Source organism: Chionomys nivalis, chromosome 16 (assembly GCF_950005125.1).
Source record: "Chionomys nivalis chromosome 16, mChiNiv1.1, whole genome shotgun sequence".
Classification (NCBI taxonomy): Eukaryota; Metazoa; Chordata; class Mammalia; order Rodentia; family Cricetidae; genus Chionomys; species Chionomys nivalis.
This window is the reverse complement of record NC_080101.1, coordinates 6,189,035-6,211,397: the sequence shown is the minus strand read 5'-3', so window position 1 is coordinate 6,211,397 and position 22,363 is coordinate 6,189,035. Positions and strand designations below refer to the sequence as shown.

The 22,363-nt window shown below is 43.9% G+C and overlaps 1 protein-coding gene across 4 annotated transcripts; it reads left to right on the top strand.

The window, feature by feature from the left end:
• The first annotated feature begins 1,176 nt into the window (after window positions 1-1,176).
• Window positions 1,177-18,186, top strand: Tp53inp1 (tumor protein p53 inducible nuclear protein 1). Of its 4 annotated transcripts, XM_057790832.1 has the most exons (5): window positions 7,785-7,885; window positions 8,105-8,357; window positions 9,040-9,400; window positions 12,154-12,191; window positions 13,692-13,799. In XM_057790832.1, exons 2-4 carry the CDS (start codon window positions 8,246-8,248, stop codon window positions 12,173-12,175), a joined length of 495 nt encoding a protein of 164 aa, XP_057646815.1. In that variant the 5' UTR covers window positions 7,785-7,885; window positions 8,105-8,245; the 3' UTR covers window positions 12,176-12,191; window positions 13,692-13,799. The 4 variants fall into 4 exon arrangements, with proteins under 4 accessions (XP_057646813.1, XP_057646814.1, XP_057646815.1 ...); XM_057790830.1 differs by lacking the exons at window positions 7,785-7,885; window positions 12,154-12,191 and adding an exon at window positions 1,177-1,280 and having other exon boundaries at window positions 13,692-18,186; XM_057790831.1 differs by lacking the exons at window positions 7,785-7,885; window positions 12,154-12,191 and adding an exon at window positions 3,843-3,908 and having other exon boundaries at window positions 13,692-18,186.
• Window positions 18,187-22,363: the final 4,177 nt, after the last annotated feature.

The following is a 22,363-nucleotide window of genomic DNA, read 5'->3' as shown; positions in this document are numbered from 1 at the left end:
CTTTATCTACAGCCCATTTCTTTGTTTCCCCCTCAGGGATCTGTATAACTCAGGGGCTCTCAACTTTCTTAATGCCTTCAACGCAGTTCCTCATGTTGTGGCTCCCAACCATAAAATTATTTTCGTTGCTACTTCATAACTGTAATTTTGCTACTGTTATGAATCATATCGTAAATGTCTGTTTTCCAGCGGTCTTAAGCAACCCGTGAAAGGGTCGTTTGACTACCAAAGGGGTCGAGACTCACAGCTGAGAATTGCTGGTCTAGCTCCCACTCCCTTAGGCCGCCTGAGCTCTCTCCAGTGACAGAATGCACACAAGTGACGGGCATCAACGTGACTCGTGTTGCTGCCGGGTAGCCCACCTATGTACGTGCAGTAGAGCTCTGGAAACCCTTCCTAGGGGCAGTGTCTCATTTCCCTCTCACTATAAGCAGCTGCTGAGTTCGTAGGCCTCATGGGAATCTCTACAGTTTTCAGGCACATAAACAAAACGGGTCAAAACCTCCTCTGGTCATATGAGCGTTTTGATGCAGGTCCCTGGGAATAAACAGAGCTAATTCTCCACTCAGGGTTCCTCTTTTCGGAAGCTAAGGCCTCGACTGGGGGCCTCCTCTGTCTGGCTTTGCCTTGCCCATAGGCAAGACCATGCTCTGCCGGTTGAAGTTCCTAAAACAGATGAGGGCCTGGCTTCTTCTCTTACTAACGGGAATGAGTGGGCCGTCCGCATCCCACCTATGTGGCCCAGATTTCGAGGATTGCCCAGGAGTGGGTTCGCCTTCAGCACCATGGCTACAAATTTACGTCTACACCGGCCAGACGAGCAGCTGGTATCCCCAAGCCCCCACCCTCCGAGAAAAGGGGCTCTGCGTGGCTGTGCCCTGGCTCAGCACCGCGGCTCTTCGGGTCGGGCTCGCCCCTCGGCACCCCCCGTGCCCTGGCTCTCGCCAGCTCCCATCCCGGTCAGTCCCCGGCCCCGTTCTCTCCCCTCCTCCAACTCGCCCCGAGAGCGTTCGCTCCGGCTACCGCTTTGTTGCCCGGGCTTGTCTGAGCCTCGGGCGCGCCACGGGCCGCCTGCCAGGTCACGTGCGTTAGTGACAACCTCTCGCCGCTGTTCCCATTGGTCGGCCCGGGGCTGGCGCGGCTCGGGGCGGGGCCGGGGCAGCGATCAGCTGTTCCCAGAGCTGCACAACAACAAAAGGACCCGGACGGGCCGGCGGCCGCCAGGGCACGACCGCAGCACCGGGGCCGGCCTGCCGCTACCTCAGCGTCGCTCGGCTCACGTAAGTGCGGGCGGGCGGGTGGCGTTTGGGGCCCCCTCCCGGACGGCTCTCCCGGCCCGGACCTGCGGGTGCCGGCTGGCCCGCTCCGTGACCCCCGCTGACCCCGCACTGCACCCGCGGAGCGCACCTCCCGTCGCTCCGTCCCGGTCGGTGTGGCTCCTGGCGCTCGGCGGGTGCCGGGGACGGCCGCGGGCTCCCGACGCTTGGTCTCGGACCGTCGCGGCCGCCCTGTGAGGCCAGCTGTGCTTACTTAAACGGAGGAAACTTGGAGGCGCGGGGAGATGAAGTAATTTTATGGCCCATGAAAAGGAAAGGGTGTTTACTCTTTGCACAGGGAGTTCACGTGCAGTTCCTCCCTTTTGCTTCTATTTCCACCGTATGTCTACTCCCTGCGAAAGTTCAGAGCAGGTTAAGGGGGACACGCTCTCCACCTGTAACCCCTGAGGACCAAGGCAGCCCTGCCTGCAAGAGCCCTTTCAGAATGCTTAGTAGTGGAGAGAGGACTGCGACTTCTGCTTGAACCGACATCGTTACAGATGTCCAGGATCTTGAAATCGCATGCTTGGTGACTGTAATGCTTATCACTGGCAGGTGTGAAAAACACATGGCAGCCTTTCCAGCCTCGTAGCTATCATTGGAAACTAATTTTCAAAGGCCCTGCTGGAAACCATAGCCTAATTTTTGTGATCAAGGTATCTTTTGTTTTCTCATGCAGTCTTTTATTCTTTTCTGCTTCCTGGTGTATGTCTCTTGAGAATGGCTGCTTTCAAAAGTGACGCCTAGCAAGCAGTGACTTCCCAGCCTAACTGCTTTCCTCTCACTTCTCTCAGTCCTCAGGACAGGAGGTGGTAAGCCCACAGGGGAGTAATCCCCTTGTAAATTAGCTGAATAAACAGAGTAGAGGTGGAAGGAGCCGCGAGACAACTTTCTTGGCTTGTTTTTGGCTTTTGTTTGTTGTTTTTGCAGTTCAAAATTGACTTTTAAATTACTTGAACTAAAGCCAAGGCTTGGTGGCTCATGCCTGTAATTCCAGTACTAGGAAGGTAGAGGTTTGAGAATCAAGAGTTCGAGGCCAGCCCAGCCTGTAGTTGGAGGCCAGCCCTTTCTCAGACCAAAAGAGCAAACGCTTATGCTAGCATCTTTGTTTTTCTGAACTGGAAGGCTCTCTCCTGCCACCGTGTAGACTCTGAGGATCAGCTCGGGTCATCAGGCTCGGCAGCAGACATTACTTGTTGAGCTATCCTGCTGACCCAGAGAAATGGTTTTAAGGATGCTTTTCCATGATATGTTTAGTCGGCTGGTATTTCAGAACTGCCAAGGAGCCACAACTGCACCCATCAAAGTTGTGGGGGCTTTTGTTGTTGTTAAAGTGTTTTTGGAGCCGCCTGCTGGCAGCCAAAATAACTGAAAAGTGCTAGTCTCCGAAGTTTTTAGACTGGAAGGAACTCAAGAGCATGTGATGGGGGAGGGGAAGCAAGACACCAGGTTAGAAGAATCCCACCCTCCAGCTGACCCTAGATACCGGCTTTCTTGCTTTTGAGCAAGTTATTTTCATTTCTGGGCCTCAGTTTCTTCATCACAGGACAAAGAAATAAATATCTCAACTGACTGTCACATACCATAAAGCATTCTGCAAACTGTGATTCTAGTAACTAGTTTAAGTCTTGCATATATATGGGTCTTTGAAGGAAAAAACCCCAGACCTAAAGATGCTAACTGGCCTGCTTAGTTTCCCTGTGAGCCTGCCTGCTAGGCACCAGGCAGTTACTGTGAAGTTCTTCTGAAGCAGCAAGAGGAGTCTAAACACCTAATCCCCACATGGTGTGGCAGAAGAACCAAGTTTCAAAACCAGCAGTTAAGCCACACTCTTCCCCAGAGTGTGTGTCTCAAAACTGAGCAAGTCATGCCGGCATGATCTCACAGGCTAGCAACTCCACTGTAGGTTCTCAAAGAATATTCTTACCCACAAGCAAACTCGGTCACTTTCTCTGCCCAAAACTTTCTATTCATAAGAAAAACAGAAAAAAGAGTTAAATTAAAAAGACAGTGATTGCCGGGAGTTGGTGGCACATCTTTAATCCCAGTACTCAGGAGGCAGAGGCAGGATAGCTAGGGTTAACAACACAGAAAAATCCTGTCTTGAAAGACAAAACAAAGATGACTTTTTTTTTTAAATCAAAAAATCTAAAAGAAAATGTGCCAGATGTAACAATGACTGAACAAGGTGGAATAGAATCCACCCCTCTCAACTTCTTAATGTGGTTTGGTTCATCTTATTTTTAAAAAGATACCATTTTTATAATGAAGGTGGAGGTATTTTAAAGCAAGCAAGCAGTAATGGGTAAATCTGCCTTGATAGATACTTGGGCCCAGATAATTTCTTTCTCCTACTCGGGCTTCCAAGTGCCCCAGGCCAGCAGGCTGCCTCCTCAGCTTCTCGGCCTCTGCTAAATCCCACAGCTGTATTTGTCAATCTGTCCTCTTGGGATTCCTGTTTTCTCGGGAACTACCATAGTTTCTACTGCTGCAGGGTTCTGAATGTGTCGCTAGCCACATGGGGAAAGTGGGAAGCCCTGGTTTTTCTGTCTCCACACAGAGCCTGCTCTCCTCTGAAGCTGACATCTCTGGGTAGGTGCTGAGGTTAAAAGGAATAGTGACTATTATGGGTCGTTAGTGGGAGGATGGATGGTAATATTTTGTTTTTTAATCGCACTCACAGCTGGAGACAGGGAGCATGCATGCAGTACCCGCAGAGGCCAAAAGAGGGCATAGGACCGTCAGACGCTGGCGTTGTCAGTCACCTGATGCCAGTGATGGGAATCACTCTCTATTGGGAGGCAGCATATACTTCCTAACTCTTTAGCCCCTAGCAATTTTTTTTTCCCCTAGCAAATTTTTTACAACACTGTCCTATGTGGGTGCTTTAAATTTTCTAGTAGATATGTTTAAAATTAAGGGGAAATGAAATTAATTTTATTAGCACAAGTTATTTAACCATAACTATCAAAACATCATTACACTAACACGTAATTAATGTAAAATTGAGATATTTAATGTTTTCAGTACAGAAATGTTTCAAGTACATTCCAGTATATGCCTTATATGAGTGGCATAATCACATGCAAAGTCCTCACTGGAAATATTTAAACCATATTTAGGATTTTTGCTTTTGAGTAGTTTATTAAGCCAGGCAGTGATGGTGCACACCTTTAATCCTAGCCTTAGAAGGCAGAGGCAGGCAGATCTCTGTGAGTTCAAGGCCAGCTTCGTCTACATAATGAATTCCAGGACAGCCAGAGCTACATACTGCAACCCTGTCTTGAAAAGAAAAAAAAAAAGGAACTCCTCCAAAATTTAAAAATATTTTTAACCCAACAGAACAGTTTTAAAAGTTAAAATTCAGCATCTTGTTAACAGAAGTAAAATACATGGGATGGTTTATCTGATGCATTTGGTGGCAGCCTTGATAGAGTTTGGTGTACAGGTTCGATTCTCTAGCACCTGGTTGTCCCTGGAAACCCTACAGAAATTAGGGCCAGAAGCCTCTAGTTAGACCATCCTCACACCATGACTGTACTAGCTGTGGACTCTGCTGTCCATTCCTCCTATTTTTCTCAGTGAGACTGAAGCTCACAAGGGTTATTCACACAGTTGCAGCCACCCATGGTAGTGTCAGAGCTTGCCAGGCTGGTTTCTAGGCTAGCATCCCCACCTCCTCCCAGGACTCCATTCTGAGTACTTCTCAAAGCCCCATATGTTCTGTCCTCCCTACTGCTGTCCTTGCAGAGATGTGACTCCTAACTGTAAACACAGATGACCTGTGGGTCTCCCACCGATTTTCAGGAGCATCCTGTTGGTGACCCCAGACAGTACAGGCATAGCCAGCCTCTCTGGGTTTGCCTGTAGCCAAAGAGGGCAGTTTGCAGCTAGCTGTCCCAGTAGCCTTGACCCAGCCACATTTTGTGGCTTGCAGGCACTGATATGGCCTGAGTCCCGATTCTCACTCAGTGACTGAAGAAGTCCCCTGTGAGGATCTCCCCACCCTACAGCAGCTCCCGCTAATGAGGGCAGAGCCTTATCCTCAGACAGCGGTGAAGTTCTCTAAGCTTCAGTACAGCTGGGCTTGGGCTGGGATCTGCCCTCATAACCTGGGGGAAACTGGGGGAAGCTTGAAAATGTATCTTTATTCCCTTTCTTACATGCTCAAAACCCTTTACATACACCCCCCTCCTAATGATTTGTCCTCCTGTTTCAGGCAGACTGCACAGTGCACAGGTCTCTTAAATTCTCCCATTAGCATGGAGCCCTCATGATCTGACCAAGCTGTTTCCCAGAAGGTTTCAAAAAACTGGTTATGCAAGTGACATTTCCTGTTTACCCGTTTTAATAATTAATGGCTGAGGATGATGTATTACAACCGCAGAATGTCTTAATGTCATTTGTTTGAGATGTTTTACCCTTGTATGCCCAACAGTTGTACCAGTCATTTCTGTACCCAGAGAATGCCCAGGTGTGTTAGCACAATGCAGCTACTCTTAAGGGAAGACGGTTTTGAGAGTGAACTGGGTATGTGTCACTATGAGTTCCAAACCAACCTGGGTAATCGTAAATTTACACTCCTAGCTGAAACCACACTCCCAAACTTGTATTCTGCTCTAACATCTCATATGTGCCACCATGAACCCCCTAACTCAGGACAGTGATAGCACACATCCTGTACTCTGTATGGTGTCCCCGCCCTCTAAACGGTACCACTATGACTCAACTTACCCAGAAATCTGGGTCTTCCTGACCACACCCCTTTGTAAAAAACAAACCAGGATTCCACTATGTACCCCAAACTGGCCAAAAAATACTGATCCTTTTGTCAGTCTGTCAAGTGCCGGGGTCACAGACAGTATTTCCGTACCTGGTTTCTCTTCATGTCTCCCCTATAAGGTCCTGCAGGATCTGGTCCTGCTTGGTCCCTAGCTTGTTCCTTTGACCCCCGTCTAGATGTTGAGCCATCTGCACAACGCCATCCTCTCACTTTGTAGGCTCCCAGTGTTCTGTCTTCCCTTGTCCAGTACAGGTCTACCAGCTGTACCTAAGGTCACTTACTGAGAGCTGTGCCAGGGAGCTCTGAGGACCACCTGGTGATTCTTCTTGCTACAGCAGTGAGCGTGCTGTTTCACTTCCTGTGTGATTCTTGTTCACTGCTTGTTGCCTTGTGCTTAGCACTACTACGCCTTACACATAGTAGGTGCTCACTACATATTGTAGAATAGTTGACCTATCCGAAGAACTTTGTATCAGGACTCTTGTGATGCATACTACCTGTATAATCTCACTTAACAAGAGTAGATCAGGGATGTTCGCCTGAAGTAAAATGAAAGCAATCAAGAACATCAAGTAGATTAAGACTTTTTGTATAGCCAGAGTCCACAGAACTTGCTGGTAGTTTGGATAAGGGACTGAGTGGCATCAGAGTGGATAGGAGGTAGCAAAAAAAAAAAAAAAAGATATTCTTGAGGAAAAATTAAAAATTCTTGTTGTGTTTTCCATTTGCTGTGCTATCAGGCAGCCAGGTAGAAATGGGCGCTTACACCTGCAATTCTATGCTTAGATAAAACTGGCTGGGTTTCCTTATTTAGAACTCACCAGAGCTACCTGAGGTGGGAGCCTTAATCAGCTAGAATTGTATAAATTCCCAAGTCTTCTCTTTTAAATGTGTGTGTGGCACATGTGTGGAGGTCTGAGGATAACTCGTTGCTTTTCTTCAACCATGACGGCTCTAGGCATCAAACTGACATCATTAGCCTTAGAGCGATCTTGCTGGTTCATCTTCCTAAGTTTCTTTAGATACTTTAAAAGATTTATTTATTTTACATGCGTAAGTATTTTGCCTGCATGTGTGTATATGTACTGTGTACATGCCTGGTGCACTCTGAGGTCAGAAGAGGGTGTCAGATCCCCTGGAACTGGAGTTATAGATGGTTGCAGCCTGTCCTGGTACTTAGTCTGTAGACCAGGCTGGCCTCAAATTCAGAGAGATCTGCCTGCCTCTGCCTCCCAAATGCTGGGATTAAAAGCATATGCCATCACTGCTTGGCTGACCACACAACTCTTACACAGGAAAACATTTAATTGAGGCGGCGGCTTACAGTTCAGAGGTTCAGTCGATTGTCACGATGAGAAACATGGTGGCATGCAGGTGAACATGGTGATGGAGAGGTAGCTAAGAGTTCCACATCAGTATCCACAGGCATCAGGAAAAGAGAGCTACATTAGGCCTAACTTGAGCTTTGGAAACAAAGACACTCCCCACCCCAGAATGCACTTCTACCAACAAGGCCACAGCTCCCAGTAATGCCAGTCTCTATAAGCCTATGGGAACATTTCCATTCAAATTATTAGTTGTGAACCACCATGTGGGTGCTGGGGACTGGTCATCTGCAAGAACATGTGATCTTAACCACATCTGTCTCTCCAGCCCCATCTTCCTGAGTTGTAAAATGACAGGGAACCCAGGACCTGAGGATCATGTCTCCACTGAACCACCCCACAGAGATAGTGTTGGCAGCTCTGGCTCTTGAAGTTGCATTTCTACAGTGTAAATTTCCCCTGTGAGTAATAGGAATTGTTTCAAAAGCTAAACTATGCTGTTCCTATAGATTTCAAATGAGGCTTACTTAAAGTCATATATGAGGAATACAAAACAGCAGGATGGTGGGGTGGAGAAGATGAGGGCTTGGCATTGTGGTGGAAGCAAAAGAGGATTGGGGGTCAAAGCCAACCTCTGACCTCACAACAAATAAAAATAACCTTTTTCTGTTGTATTTTAGGGATGAGGACTGTTCTTGTTTTTCACCTGAGCTGAAGAAACTCTGCACTTTATTTTCCATCTCTGCCATCAGGCCCACTGAAGAGAGACTTCTGAGATCTCAGCTATAAAGATACCCAGCCAAAGTCTCAATCTTGCCTTAATGATGTTTCAGAGACTGAACAAAATGTTTGTGGGTGAAGTCACTTCTCCCAACCAAGAGCCAGAATTTAGTGAGAAAGAAGATGACGAATGGATCCTTGTTGACTTCATAGGTAAGGTATACTCAACAGTCGACCATCACAGCACAAATAGCATCCAGCGAGCCATGTTGCTAAGGATAGCCTCCTGTCCCTGCCTTCATTTCCCAAGCATTACAATCGTAGGCACATCCCACCACACCTGGCTCAAACCTGGAAACTCCTGGGGCTGCGGGTGTATGTGTGTGGCTCAGTCAGTAGGGTGCTTCTCTCCACACACACACCATCTTGTGCACAAACACGAATGTATACATATATGCACAGAAAATGTGAGCTCCTGGATGTAATCTTTAAGGTTTAAAAGTAAATAAATAAGGACAGCTCTAGAAACTTTCAGGAAACATTTTGTGCCAGACAATCCAGTCAGTGAAACCGACTGACGTCAGGCTTTCCAGTTTTGCAACTCTTAAAGCCTGATCCAAGCAGAGGCACTTCAATGGGAAACCCTCATATGAGCAACAGGAACCCATGGGGCTCATAATGTTTATTTGCCAGAAGAGAAGATCCTAAAGCTATTCCTTAATGCCTGTATTACTATACACAGACAGGTTGGAAATTAATTTATAAATTGTTACAAGCAAAACTTCCTTTGTGAGCATGTGTTAATATAATGTTGTCCTCTGTTCTGTCGTGAACTGGATGGATGACTCCACAACTGACGGCTCCCCTCCCCTGTACAACGTGGATCACAATCTAGACACGTGCACTGGCTTCTCAGCAGAGGAAGAGGAGGAGGAAGATGATGACATCAGCCAAGAGTCTCCAACAGAGCACACGTCAGTCTTCTCCTGTTTACCTGCATCTCTGGAGTGTTTGGCTGACACCAGTGATTCCTGCTTCCTCCAGTTTGAGTCCTGCCCCATGGAGGAGAGCTGGTTCATCACCCCTCCCCCGTGTTTTACAGCAGGTGGATTAACCGCTGTCAAGGTGGAGACAAGTCCTATGGAAAACCTTCTCATTGAACATCCCAGCATGTCTGTCTACGCTGTACACAGTTCCTGTCCCGGGCTCAGCGAGGCCAGCTGTGTCAACGATGACTACAACCCCAGCAGCCCCAGGTATGCTGCAAGCACCTTAGTCTCTGCTACACAGTACAGAGCCAAGGCTTTAGGAGATAGAAATGTGACTGTGTTAGATATATACTTAAGTAGCATGGTCAGGGCTATAATTGCAGCATGATTCCGTTGTATAATAGAGAGCTATGTCACTTACAGAATTATGCTACTGAAGGAAAATAAAGACTAGCGTTCCTGATAAGTATATTAGAATATAATTCTGGCATATTGTAGGCTTGATTATCTAGGGTATCAAATTCACCTAAAATGTCTTAAATTTACTTTCTTCAGTATCTTAGCTAAATCACTTTAAATGGCGCTTAACCTAGAAAATCCAAATATTTATTCCAAGGAAGGGCTGTTCTCAGATTTCACACTGCGTGATATTCTGTTCTGTGGCAGTCCAAGATGGCAGGGATGAGGACCCAGCAAGCTCAGGGAAAATAAGTCTGTAAAGTTCAGTGTGTCACAAGTGGCCTTCATCAAGAGAGCATTCCCAGCAGAACATTGGAGACATTCTCACCTACCAAACCAAGCCCTCCTCTCCACTTCATCTGCTTAGTCTGGCCAGCCAGTCATGCCTGCCAGTGGACCATGCCCCGTACTGGAAACTGCACTGTGAGTGTTGCCACTGACTCACACCTTCTCTGGGTGCTTCACTGTCACCCAGAGGGCTCCTTTTCGTTAGTTGAGGCCACGACTCCACTGGCCCATTGTATATAACTTGTTGTATGGAGAAGTGGGCCTGCTTTTCGTCCTGCCCAATTCCCGGCCGCCCGGATAGCTTAACCCCCGAAATAACCACACAGAAATTGTATTGATTAAATTACTGCCTGGCCATTAGCTCTAATTTCTTGTTGGCCAACTCTTACATCTTGATCTAAACCATTTCTATTAATCTGTCTTCACCACATGATCGTGGCTTACCGGAAAAGATTCTAACCAGCATCAGTCTCAGGCAGGAGAATCATGGCATCTGCCATACTGCCCTTCTTCCCAGCATTCTGTTCTGTCTACTCCGCCCACCTAAGTGCTTGACCCTATCAAAAGGCCAAGGCAGTTTTCTTTATTCAACCAATGAAAGCAACAAAAACACAGAAGGACCTCCTACACCAACTTGTTTCCCATCTATGGAGTAAAACCCTAACCCATTTCCAGAGTTGCTGCCCTCCAAGTCTCAATATAATAGATGTACTTTAGCAAGGCTAAATAAATTCCCCCTTACTTGTACCAAACAAAAAATCATGTTTTTATACAGTTATGTAATATCAGGCATACACTGGGACTTCATGCAGCACTTTTTGAGAGTTACGTTTTCAGCATCCCAACAACATGTAAACTACAACTTATTTGGAGGTGGTGGTGCTTTAACTGCTTTACTGTGCTGTGAGCAATTTTCTTCAGTTCTTAAGAATTCTTCCCTACTCACTTTGTATCTGATGAGTCCACTCAAGAATTTAACATGACTAGGGGCTAGAGAGATGGCGCACTTATTAAGAGCACTGGCTGCTCTTTTAGATGACCCAAATTCAATTTTCAGCATTCATATGGCAGCTCATAACTGTAACTCCAAGCCCTAGGGATGACACCATCTTCTGGCTTCTGTGGATATTGCAGGCACATGGTCACAGATTTATTTACATGCAAGCAAAACAGTCATACACACAAACTTGAAATAAGTAAAATCTAAAAAAAAAACTCAAAAAAAAAAGAATCTAACATGATTAACAAATGTTCACTTTAAATTTATTTAATGGCATTTGATACTTTTAAGTACTAAAGTACACATGTATGTGTATAATTTGGCAGTTTTGCAAAGTAATGTTATAGCATACATTGCCAAAAATTTAAGTATGTAGAACTTTGAAATGGCATTCCTCATGACCCACAGATAAATACTATGAACACCCTTGGTGTGTCCAAGATTGTTTCTACCACACAGGCTCATTTTAGTCATGTTCACCTCCACGCTGAACCTAAATGTGGGCATGCTCTTCAGTATTTTATTAGACATGATGCCCATTATCATATTTCAGCAAATTTTCACTTTATCTTCTTTGCAAATCATGCATTAATCTTCCTCTTAAGAGCCTGGCTCTAGAGTATTTCAACTTTATCCAAACCAGCATCTGAGCACTGTATTTAGGGTTGTTTGCTACCTGATGCCACAAGAGGCTGGATTTGCATGCCTGTATCATATGTATTGACATGTAGGATCAACAGATAGTCTTCATAAATGAATTATCAAAGGCCAGCCATGGTAGTACATACTTATAGCATTTAGGAGGGTGAGGCTGGAGGTTCACTAGTTTAAGGATAGCTTGGAATACATAGTGAGATTCCTGTCTCAAAAAGGATGTGTGTGTGTATTTCTAAATAAAGGTAGAATCAGGTGTTATCAAAATGGCAAGACTATTTATGTAGTAAACAGTCTGTGCTTTCCGAGCAAGCAATAAACCATGTTTTTCAAACATACTACTTCCATTCTGTCTGTTCTCAGGGATATTACTATAAACCGCATGAGTATGAAGCTGAGTACTTATAATGGCTTTAGAGTGTACATTTTATTGCATCTTAGCCTTTATATATACTGTTTGTGAAGGTTTATGAACAATCATGATTTTCAGTAATAATGTCTTTAATTGCCCATAGTAAATCAATCTTAATTTAAAAAATGACCTTGTCCTAGTAGTAAAATTAAAATGGCATTTTGAGTCTTACTAGTAATTTAATAGTTGACCATTTAACATTTGTAGGGCCAGGAAAAGCTGCTTATAAGACTCATGGGCACAGAGTAAGTATGTTCACTTTGAGACCATATGATCTGATCTGTATTATCAGTCTGAGCAGGGAGATGAAAAACCCAAATGCCTGCCTTCTAAAAAAAAAAAAAACTTTTATATTTTAGCTTCTATTTGTTTTTTTTCTTTTGTTTTTCCTTACTGCTAAGGATTAAGGCTTGTACATATTAGACAAGTGCTCTACCTACCACTGAGCTCCACCCTCACCCCTGTTAATTTCTTAACGAGGTCTCTGTGTGCGCATGACGACAGTTTCCTCCCGACATCTTAGGCAAAATATGTACCTGCCTTTCCTGAATAAAATAACTGGTAAAAGTCTTAAAACTCAGACTGGGAAATATAGCTCAGTTTGTAGAGTACTTGTCCAGTACACCAGAAGACCTGGTTCAGTAAACCCAGCCCGGGAGAGGTGGAGGTGAGAGGGTCAGAAGTTCAAGGTCATTCCTGTCTACCACCTACCACAAGGAGCTTGAAACTAGTCTGAGCTAGACAGCTTATCTGAATCCTCATGGTTGTGCTGGGAAGATAGCAGGCCTGTCAAACACTTGCTGACTGTAAGAGGCCTGAGATCAACACACAGCACTACAGAAAATTAAAACTTTGCTATGTGTTAATATAGTTTAACTGATTTGACTTGATTGGCTTTTAATGTTCCAATATATGTGTTTTTATAAGGGTCTTGAAACATTCATGTAAATGCCATTCCAAAATATGCCCTCCTGTGGTATAAATAAAAAACTGACGCATGTAGTAGGCATTGATCTTTTACCTAGGGGATGTCATGTTGGAGGAATGTTCTTTATACATCTCTATGAAATAGATTCATATGCTACCTAGGCCATTTTACTTGTAGCCAGAAATCATCTGGGAAGGTGCTGTTGATGTAAATGTTTTTTCATCAGTCAAATTTGAGGATTAAAATATTTTATTTTTAATATTAAAGCTGAAATAGTATCTTTAAAACAGCTAAAAGCTGGCTGTGGTGGCTCACACTGTTAATTCCAGCACTTGGGAAGCTGAGGCAGGAAGATCAGTAATTCAAAGCCAGCCATCCTGAGCTACATGTGATTCTGTCTTAGGAAACTAAACAGACAGAACTGCAGATGCTCAGTAGACATCAGTTCTCCTCCTGGAGAACCATATTAAATTCATTCCGAGTATGAAGCACATTTGGCCATCTCTGGATTATATGCTACATTCCTATTAAAAGTTCTTTTCACCTGGGAGTTATGACACACATTTGTAATTCCAAAACCTGGGAGGCTGAAGCAGGAGCATTGTGAATTAGAGGGGTCTGGGCTCAATAACAAGACACCACTTCAAAAAGAAAATAGTTGGTTTCTCCCTTTTAACAACATCAGCAGATAACAGTCCCAGAATAAAGTCCTGTCCATCAGCCAGGAGAAATTAAGTGAGACAAACGTAGAACTTGTTCCTCAGAAAGCAGCCTTTTCCCTAGTCTGTCGCTGACACCCCACTCTGGTCTGTTTCAGGATGGGAGCCCAGAGTGACATGGGGGAACACATTCACTGCTGTGTCACCGCCCTCGCTGCTCAGGCAACGTTTCTGGAACAACCTAAGAGCTTCCGCCCTTCCCAGTGGATAAAGGGACACAGTGAAAGACAGTCTCTGAACAGAAATGGCCTTCGTCGCCAAAACCTTACCAGGGATTGCCACACTCGACAAATGAAGCATGGTGGCTGGGTAGTTCACCAGCCCTGCCCACGCCAGTACAATTACTGAAGACGCTGAGTCCTGGTTGGTTTCCTGGGTTTGTGCCTATGTATGTGGATGTGTGCATACAATGAGATGTTTCTCCTTCTAGTCAACTGAAGACCAATCACCTAGTGTGTCAGTGTCTAGACACTATCACAACCAGATTTTTGTGCTGTGTATCACATAATGCCTTGCTCCTGACAGTTTCTTTAAAAAAAAACCAAAAAACAAACTTTTCAGAATATTTTTGGAAACATATCAATACAGTCGCAGTGTTTGGGATGGTCTTTAAATACAGTAAGGTATATATGAGTTAGCCAGCATCTTATCAATTTCATTTATTTTGTATTATTTAATCTTTTGTGCAAGCAAAAATTTATTCTCAGGGTCAGCCATATACTTTATTGACCAGTACTTGATAGTCCTTTCTGTAAATAGTGAGTATGTTTTTACACACTGACATGAGCACTAACAGGTGATTTTTGGCATGGATATAATGGAATTAATGGCTGAACTTACTTCTGAAAGAAAACTTGACATATTCTGTATGTGTGGTTCTTTTTTTTCCCAGATTGGTCATCGCAGTCTATTGTGGAATTCAGGTACATTAACTTTGAACAATGTATTCAATGATTCAGATGTGACTCCGCAATATGGTACAGACAGTACATCTGTCAGGGACAAAAGCACTTGTCTCGTATGCAAAGGGAAAAATGAGACCTGGAGCTGATATGGGTAACCCACAGAGCAGTCAGTATTTGGAGGTATCAGGAGCAAGTGCTTGCCCAGGCACTTGGTGACTTCATGCTCTTGTCGGCTTATGGAAATGACAAGATCAGTGGTAACTCCTCAGACATGGAGCCTGTCCTCCCGGGGAGCACGGGGAGGTCTGGCAGTGTCTGTTTACGGCGCCCCGGTGAACACTGACGGGTTGGTTTTCTTGAGCTTTCAGATTTTAACGTCACAAAATCTTTAACCACTTTGGCCTCTGTTTCCTCCGCAGCAGGAGCAATAATTCTTACCTCCCTCACAGCGTTGTGAGGCTTACATTTAATTGGAAGTAGAGCTGTCAGGACTGAACTTGGTGTGAACTTCCAGGGCCTCTCTACTGAACCTAGTGGTGGAAGGCTGCAGCACGTTTTCTGCCATGATTCTTCAGGGTTGGTGCTAATGAGGCCAGCATGCAGGGTTCCACTCATATAGGCCAGTTAACTTGATGTAGAGAAAAGTTCATTTTCTTACCTCTAACTGGTCACTTCTTTTTAAAAGCGGTTTTGATAGATTTTAATGAGCCATCCACACTTGTAACCAACTTTCTGGAAAATTAAACCCATTTACAGCATAAAGCACATTCTACTGAGAATCTCATTCCCTGTGTAATCCAGCAGCTCTCACTGTCTCCTCTGCAGCCCTAATTAAACACTTGTTAATGAGGTATTTCGAGGAAGCAGCCACACACTGTTATGTGAAGTGTTATCCCTGTATCAGACTGATGTAGGGAACTTTGGGAGACTTAGGGAAGAGCTGCGCTCTCCTCTGCTAGCCTCGCTTCTAGAGCTGCAGTCAGACAGGGAAGGGCGTTCCTTACACTGGCTGTGATAGTGCCAGGACGTGTCTCTTAGAGCGGGAATCTAGACTCCTCATCCTTAGGCCCTTTCCATAATGACGTCCCCTTTATTTATTTGTTTTGTAATTAGGGGCCAAGTCTACAGTTTGTCAAACTGAGAAGTTATTTGTTATTATTTGTGTTTTTATGGAGGTGTGCATGTTTTACACCGTGTTTGTTACAGGTCATGCCAGTGACTTGAAAATAGACCAGCTATGTGTCTTCTGGGCACAAGCTTCTAAATGTACGTAAGCCTTTCCTACCCTCTGACATCACAAGCTGGAAGTTCAGCCATGAGAATTTGTTTGGCCAGCAAGAACTGATCTGTGTATTAAACTGCGGTAGTTTTTGGTTTTTAAGACAACTTTCCTCCAGATTTGTTCATCCCTTAAGAATATTTACATCTCTTTCAGTTACTAACTTTTAATTTGCCTCGTTCCTGAAAACCAGCAAACAGATAAATTACTGGGACTTTTTTCTTTAGGCTTAAGATTACCACAGCACCTAGCACACTGTGGTTCTTGTGTGAGAATGTAAAGTTTATGGCTAAAATTGGCACATGTAAGAACTGAAGAAAAACTGAAGTTCTTGGTTATTAGGTGTTTTGTTAGGCAACTGCTGTGTATAAGACCCAAGTCTAATAGCACAGAGCAGTGCTAACCTGTTAAATGTTTTTTGAAACATGGCCAAAATGCATTTTATAAGTCAATTAGCCACTGATTAGCATCATCATTTTGCTGTAATAACCACTGGTGGTTTACAATGTACTTCAGTGCATTAACAGTACAAGCAGTAAGAAGACCCCAAGGGGTGGGGATATGGCTTGGTCGGAGAGCACTTGCCTAGTATGTGCAAGGTCCTAAGTACCATTCCCAGCAGTATAAACAAAACACAGAAAGGAGTAAGACTCCTTTAGGAGGTCTGACCGGTGACAGCCTAGAACATTGCTTGGAAAGTCTGGAATAGATGGTGTGGACCCGCCATCCATCTGGAGTATGCTTTTTAACTTTTACAGTAGACCCCACATTCCTCAAAGTTTGTGTTAAACATTTTAGAGCGTGTATTCTGTTAATCACTATTTCTTGAGTTATATTCTGCCTATATGTAGACGCTTGCTCGCCATATTTATTTGTGGCTATTTGTGTTTGTGTGGTTGAGTAGCTACAGAGATGGAGATTAGAGTTTTACTTCCCACTGCAGAATGTTTAACCCATTAACTTTATGTCTGTTTCTCCAGTTCCCACGCAGATGGCTGCTGTCCTGTCAGGTCTTTGGTTCTGTTGAGACTGTTTACTGAGAATCTGCCAGGGCTCAGAACCCGCTGCCATTCGTGCTTCCTAGTCTGTACACGTTTGGTCTTCACTTGTGTTGACATCTGAATTGCTTTGCTAGTATGCTCCACCATCACAAAAGCAGACAGTCTTTGTAAACTATTAAGACAAACAACAAGAGCAAGGGAGGGTATTGTCTCTATTCTCATTTTTTTTTTTGAATATGGAATACAAAGGACTACAAGTAGAAGACGGACATTTAAATGCATTTAAATAGATTAGTGGGGAAAGCTTCTATTTTAGAGACAGTTAAGAGACTGCTCCTTGTACTGGGAGATACTACTATATGTTTCTATTGTTGCCTTGAACTTACCTTTTTATTTTATGAGGCCTATAGATACTATTAGTTTTAAATTCTTAAGTTAGTTTCATGCCATCAGCGTCTTATGCATTATGAATGGCAACCCTACCTACTTATTATAATGTTGAAATTTTACATGAATGCTGGTCTATTTAGCAAATCTGTATATATGACAGTGTTGTTTCCTGTGTCATGGGCCAGTTTCTCTTGAAATGTGACACCAAGTCAAGCAGCTTGGGTGCAGAGATGCTCCAGGAAGAGGGTCTTCTCTTGCAGGCAACAGTCCCCCTTCATGTGGGAGAGAAGTTAATGTTCAGAGGAAGCAGCTTATGCGGATGATGTTCTGTGTGTCACTGCTAAGTTTCCTTGTGATATTGAAAGGTGTCTCTGTTAAATGACCAGTTTGGCTCTGTACTTTCCTGCCTGTGTAGTATTGTTTTCTAGGTGGACTTGTAAAAACCAAACCGTGCTTAGGGAGGTTAGATGTGTGCATTTGGGGTCTCAGGTGTGTGTGTGTGTGTGGCTTTGTTTTGAAGTTTAGTCAATAATCCTGTGATATTTTAAGAAGTGGCTTTCTTTCTTTCTTTGCCCACACACTGGCCTTCTGAAGGCAGGGTGTGAGCTGTGGATACAGAGAAACATTTCAGGTTGTGTTGTGTGCTTTTGTGATGTGTTCATGGGCACAGTTTCTCTCATCAACTTGAAAACTGAAAAGGGACATTTTGGTTAGGTTTATATACTGTACATCAATCTATGCATAAATGGCAGCTTGTTTTCTTGAGCCACTATTTGACTGTGTTTCTGTTTTTATACATTTTATACTATTTGGGTCACAGATGGTCAATTTTATACAGAATGGACAGCACAGCACTTTGCCAAAAACACGTGTAGCATTGCCGAAACATTGTGTGTAACACCAGTTCCTGGTGATGGCTTCAGTAGTGCACTTTGCACTGCCGGGAGTTACGGTGTTTTAATCTGTCAGTAAATAAAATGTCCTTTAACTTAACATGTGTTGGATTCTTTTATCTTCGTGGTCATTACTCTTGAAAGTAACACAACTTAGAACACTTGCGTCTAGCACTGCTTGTGCACAAAGTTGTTTAATATGCGCTGGAAACACTCCTTTTAAAGCATGGTGCTGCCTACCTGTGATCTCAGTGCTCAAGAACTGCTGAGGCAGGAGCATTGCTGCACGCTCAAGGCCAGCTTGGGCTACATAGCAAAGCCCTGTCTTCCTTTTTAAAAAGCCTTTGTTTAGCCAGGCGTGGTGATGCATACCTTTACTCAGGAGGCAGAGGTAGGCAAGGCCAGCCTGGTCTATAGAGTGAGTTCTAAGATAGCCAGGGCTATACAGAGAAACCCTGTCTCGAAAGGGAAAAAAAAAAGCCTTTGTTTATATATACATAAATACATTATATATATCTAAAGTTATTTATAAAGTTTTCCATCTAAAGGGAATAGTTTCTTAAAGGAATTTAAGGGTGACTTCCAAGTAGTACTTTTTCCTTTTACCAATCTATTCTTTTGGGGGAGGTATAATGGGTTTTACATGTCTGTGTACCAGGTACATGTAGTGCCTGTGGAGGTCAGTCTGGAGTTACAGTTGTGAGCTGTCAAATAAGAGCTTGGAATTGAACCCAGGTCCTCAGGAAGATTAACCAATGTTCTTAACCATGGAGCCAGCTCTCCAGCACCAAAGTGTTTGAGCTAACCCAGGTTGGCCTTGAACTCAAAGTAAGGTAGAAATAAACTTGTATTTGGAGGGCCAGTTCTTTAAAGGGGAGAAGTTTACTGCTAACATGAATAAAAATTCAGTTTCTCTAAGTTTTCTATGTTTGGATGCTGTGTGTGGGGAGACGCTCGAGGTCATTACTGAGAGTTTTCCTCGGTGGCTCTCTGCTTTATTTTGCTGAGGCAGGACTCCACATGACCTTAAAGCTCTTAATTCCTTCAAGAGCTGCACTAGCCCGGGCACTCGTGGGATGCCTGACCCTGCCATGCCACCTGCCATGTGTGTGCTGGGTTCCTAGCGCTCACCCTCATGCTTGCATGGCGAGTGCCACTCACTGACCAGATCTAGAACCCTAAGTCTCTTGTTGAATTGTTTTACCACAAAGAATGTTTTCAAAAATTACCTCAATAAACCTTGGTCTAAAAGCTTTAAGCAAAACTGTAACATCTAACTAAATTAAAATCTGTTATATTATCCAAATTAAAAAAAGAGAAACTCATTTTATCAGTTCCACATTTACTATCACCCAAAGATAAAACCTTGGAGATAGCAGGACACACAGACTGGGTTACAGTGGAGCTGAGGGCATGAGCAGGAAGTAAGCAAAGATGGTGGCAACTAGTGCAAGATACCAGGGGTCCAAGCAGAGCGCACTGGTCGATGGGACCTCTTATCTGCCTGCCCTTTAAGGACAAGTTACAGGATGAAAATTATCCATCAAATTTTTGGAAACTATACTAAAGAGTTAACAAAGATAAATAAAAATATTTTATTCAGTGATCTCACATTGTAAACCCAGCCTCTGGGGAAGTGTATAGTGTGAAATGAAGAGGCTAAAGAGCTGGCCAGCTTTCTGTGAGATAAACCAAGCCCCTAATATCGTAACAGAGCCTGACCTTGTGGTATAGAGCCCAAGGCCCACCCTGCAACAGCCTGTCCGGAAACACTGAGGGGCTCTGGTCAAAACCACTGAGAACACAAATTCCAGGGGACTTGGTGCATTCAGATGGTCAGATGGTCTCATCACCTGGGGGCATTTTTTTTCCTCTGAGGAGCCTGAACTGTGTCACTTAGGAAAGGAGCCACTAGTCACTTTGAATACCTTATTCAGAAGCTAACAAGTATGTTAGGTATGTGCCTCCAGTCCCAGGACTTGTGAGGTGGAGGAAAGCAGGGGGACCAGGGACTCAAGGTCATCCTTGGTACAAGCAAATTCTGGACTCCATGGGACTCTGAAAACAAAATGTTTCTAGTGTTATGGAGTCAATATTTCATTCTGGAAAAAAAAAATCAGATATTCACTTACAGCAAGTGTGAAACCATCAAAATTGAGAAATAACTTTCAAATAAGAGTTTTGTTGTTTTAGGGAGAGGAACAATTGGACAGGGTCTCAGTATGTAGACCAGTCTAGCCTCAAACTTGTGGCACTCTTCTGCCTCTGCCTCCGAAGTGCTGGAATTTACAGGTGTGTACCGCATCTAGCTCAAAAGAAAGCTGTTGACAGAGGTTTCTGCTCTGCCTGGTCCCACAGCTGTTCAATCCCAAAGAAACACACAGAGGTCTACATTAATTATAAACTGGTTGGCCTTAGTAACTCTTATATCTTACATTAACCCGTAATTCTTGTCTGTGTTAGCGATGTGGCTTGGTCCTTTTACCAGTGAGGCATTCTCATCTTGCTTCCTCTTGGTCTGTGCAACAATTGCAGACTTGGGTCTTTCCTCTTACCAGAATTCTCCTGCTCTCATTGCCCAGCCTATATTTCCTGCCTGACTACTGGCTAATCAGCAGTTTATTAAAGCAATATTAAAGCAATCTTTACAGGGTACAAAACCATTGTCCCACAGCAGAAAGTCAAGCCTTATTGATCTGAAAATATTGGACAAATGTGCTGGAGAATGTCAGTTTGCAGCCCTAGAGATGCATGCAGAGACAGCTCTAGAAATGCCCAGGGAACTGCTAGCCTAAAGAATCATCACTAACGTTCTTACACTTAAGAAACAAACCTAAGCCGGGCGATGGTGGCGCACGCCTTTAATCCCAGCACTTGGGAGGCAGAGGCAGGCGGATCTCTGTGAGTTCGAGACCAGCCTGGTCTACAAGAGCTAGTTCCAGGACAGGCTCCAAAACCACAGAGAAACCCTGTCTTGAAAAACCAAAAAAAAAAAAAAAAAAAAAGAAACAAACCTAATAGGGGTGGAGATATAACTCGTTTGGTAGCATGCTCACCTAACACGCATGAAGCCTGGACACACCGGATAAAATGGTATTCTGCCTGTAATCCTAATACTGAGGGGATAGAGATAAGATGAACAGAAGTTGCGAACCTTAGAACAATGTGAATTGCTCTTGTATACTTGCCCCAGAACTAGACTGGTACAACACTAAAGGACTTGACAAAGCAAAGACTTTTTATGCTCTAACCAAACTGACCTACAGACTAGAGATACAGTTTAGCAATGAGTTAGTCTTTCCCTACCATCAGGAGGACTTGAGTTTGATCCTCAGCACTGAAAAACAAACAAACAAAAACAGTAACAAGATCAACCCATTTCTTGTAGACTTAATGTTTGATTTTTTGTTTTTTGTTGTTGTTGGTGGTGGTGGTGTGCTTACTATGCAACCCCGACAACATGAATTCAATCTCTGGACCCCACAGCAGAACAAGAGAACAGACCCCTAAACACTGGCCTCTGGCCACCACAGGTGTTCTGTGTTCCCACAGTCTCTCATATACATACTAATAAAAATAAAATTTAAAGTTCAGCCCATAATTCTTTATTTGCAATACTCAAAAAGCCCTTGAAACTAAGATATTCCCCTCTAAGTTTGTCACCAAACTTACTTCCCAATTTTTTTTTAAAAGTCTGTCTTAACTAAGACTCAGCAGCCACAACATTCTGTCCAATGCCTCTGCCATGTGCTGATACTCTGCTGCTGTTTTGTTTTTCTGTAACCATGAAAGTATGAAATAGTCAGAAATTCTGACTGGGGTACTGAAGTGATGACTCAACCACTAAGAGCACTGGCCAATCTTCCAGAGGGCTCAGGTTCAGCTCCCAGAACCTATCTCAGAACCCAACAGCAGCTCTGCCTGGAACTCCAATTCCAGAGGATCTGGTTCCCTCTTCTGGTCTTGGAAGGTACTGCAACTGCATGTATATAATGCAGACATAAATGAAGACAAAATGCCAGCCATTTAAAAAAAAAAAAAAAAGTAAAAACTAAAACCAGAGGTGCAGGAGAGATGGTTCCATTCGTAAAGCACTTACCATTCATACATGAGAACCTGAGCTCAGATGCCCAACACCCACAAAAGCTGGGTATGGTAGTGCACACCTGTGACCCCAATGTTGCGAGATGGGAACAGTAAGGCGTCACTGGTTTACCTGGCTAGAATTCAGCCAGACTAGCAAGCTCTAGGTTCAGTGACAGACTGTTTCAAAAGCTAAGGTGGAAAACAAGTAAGGAAGAT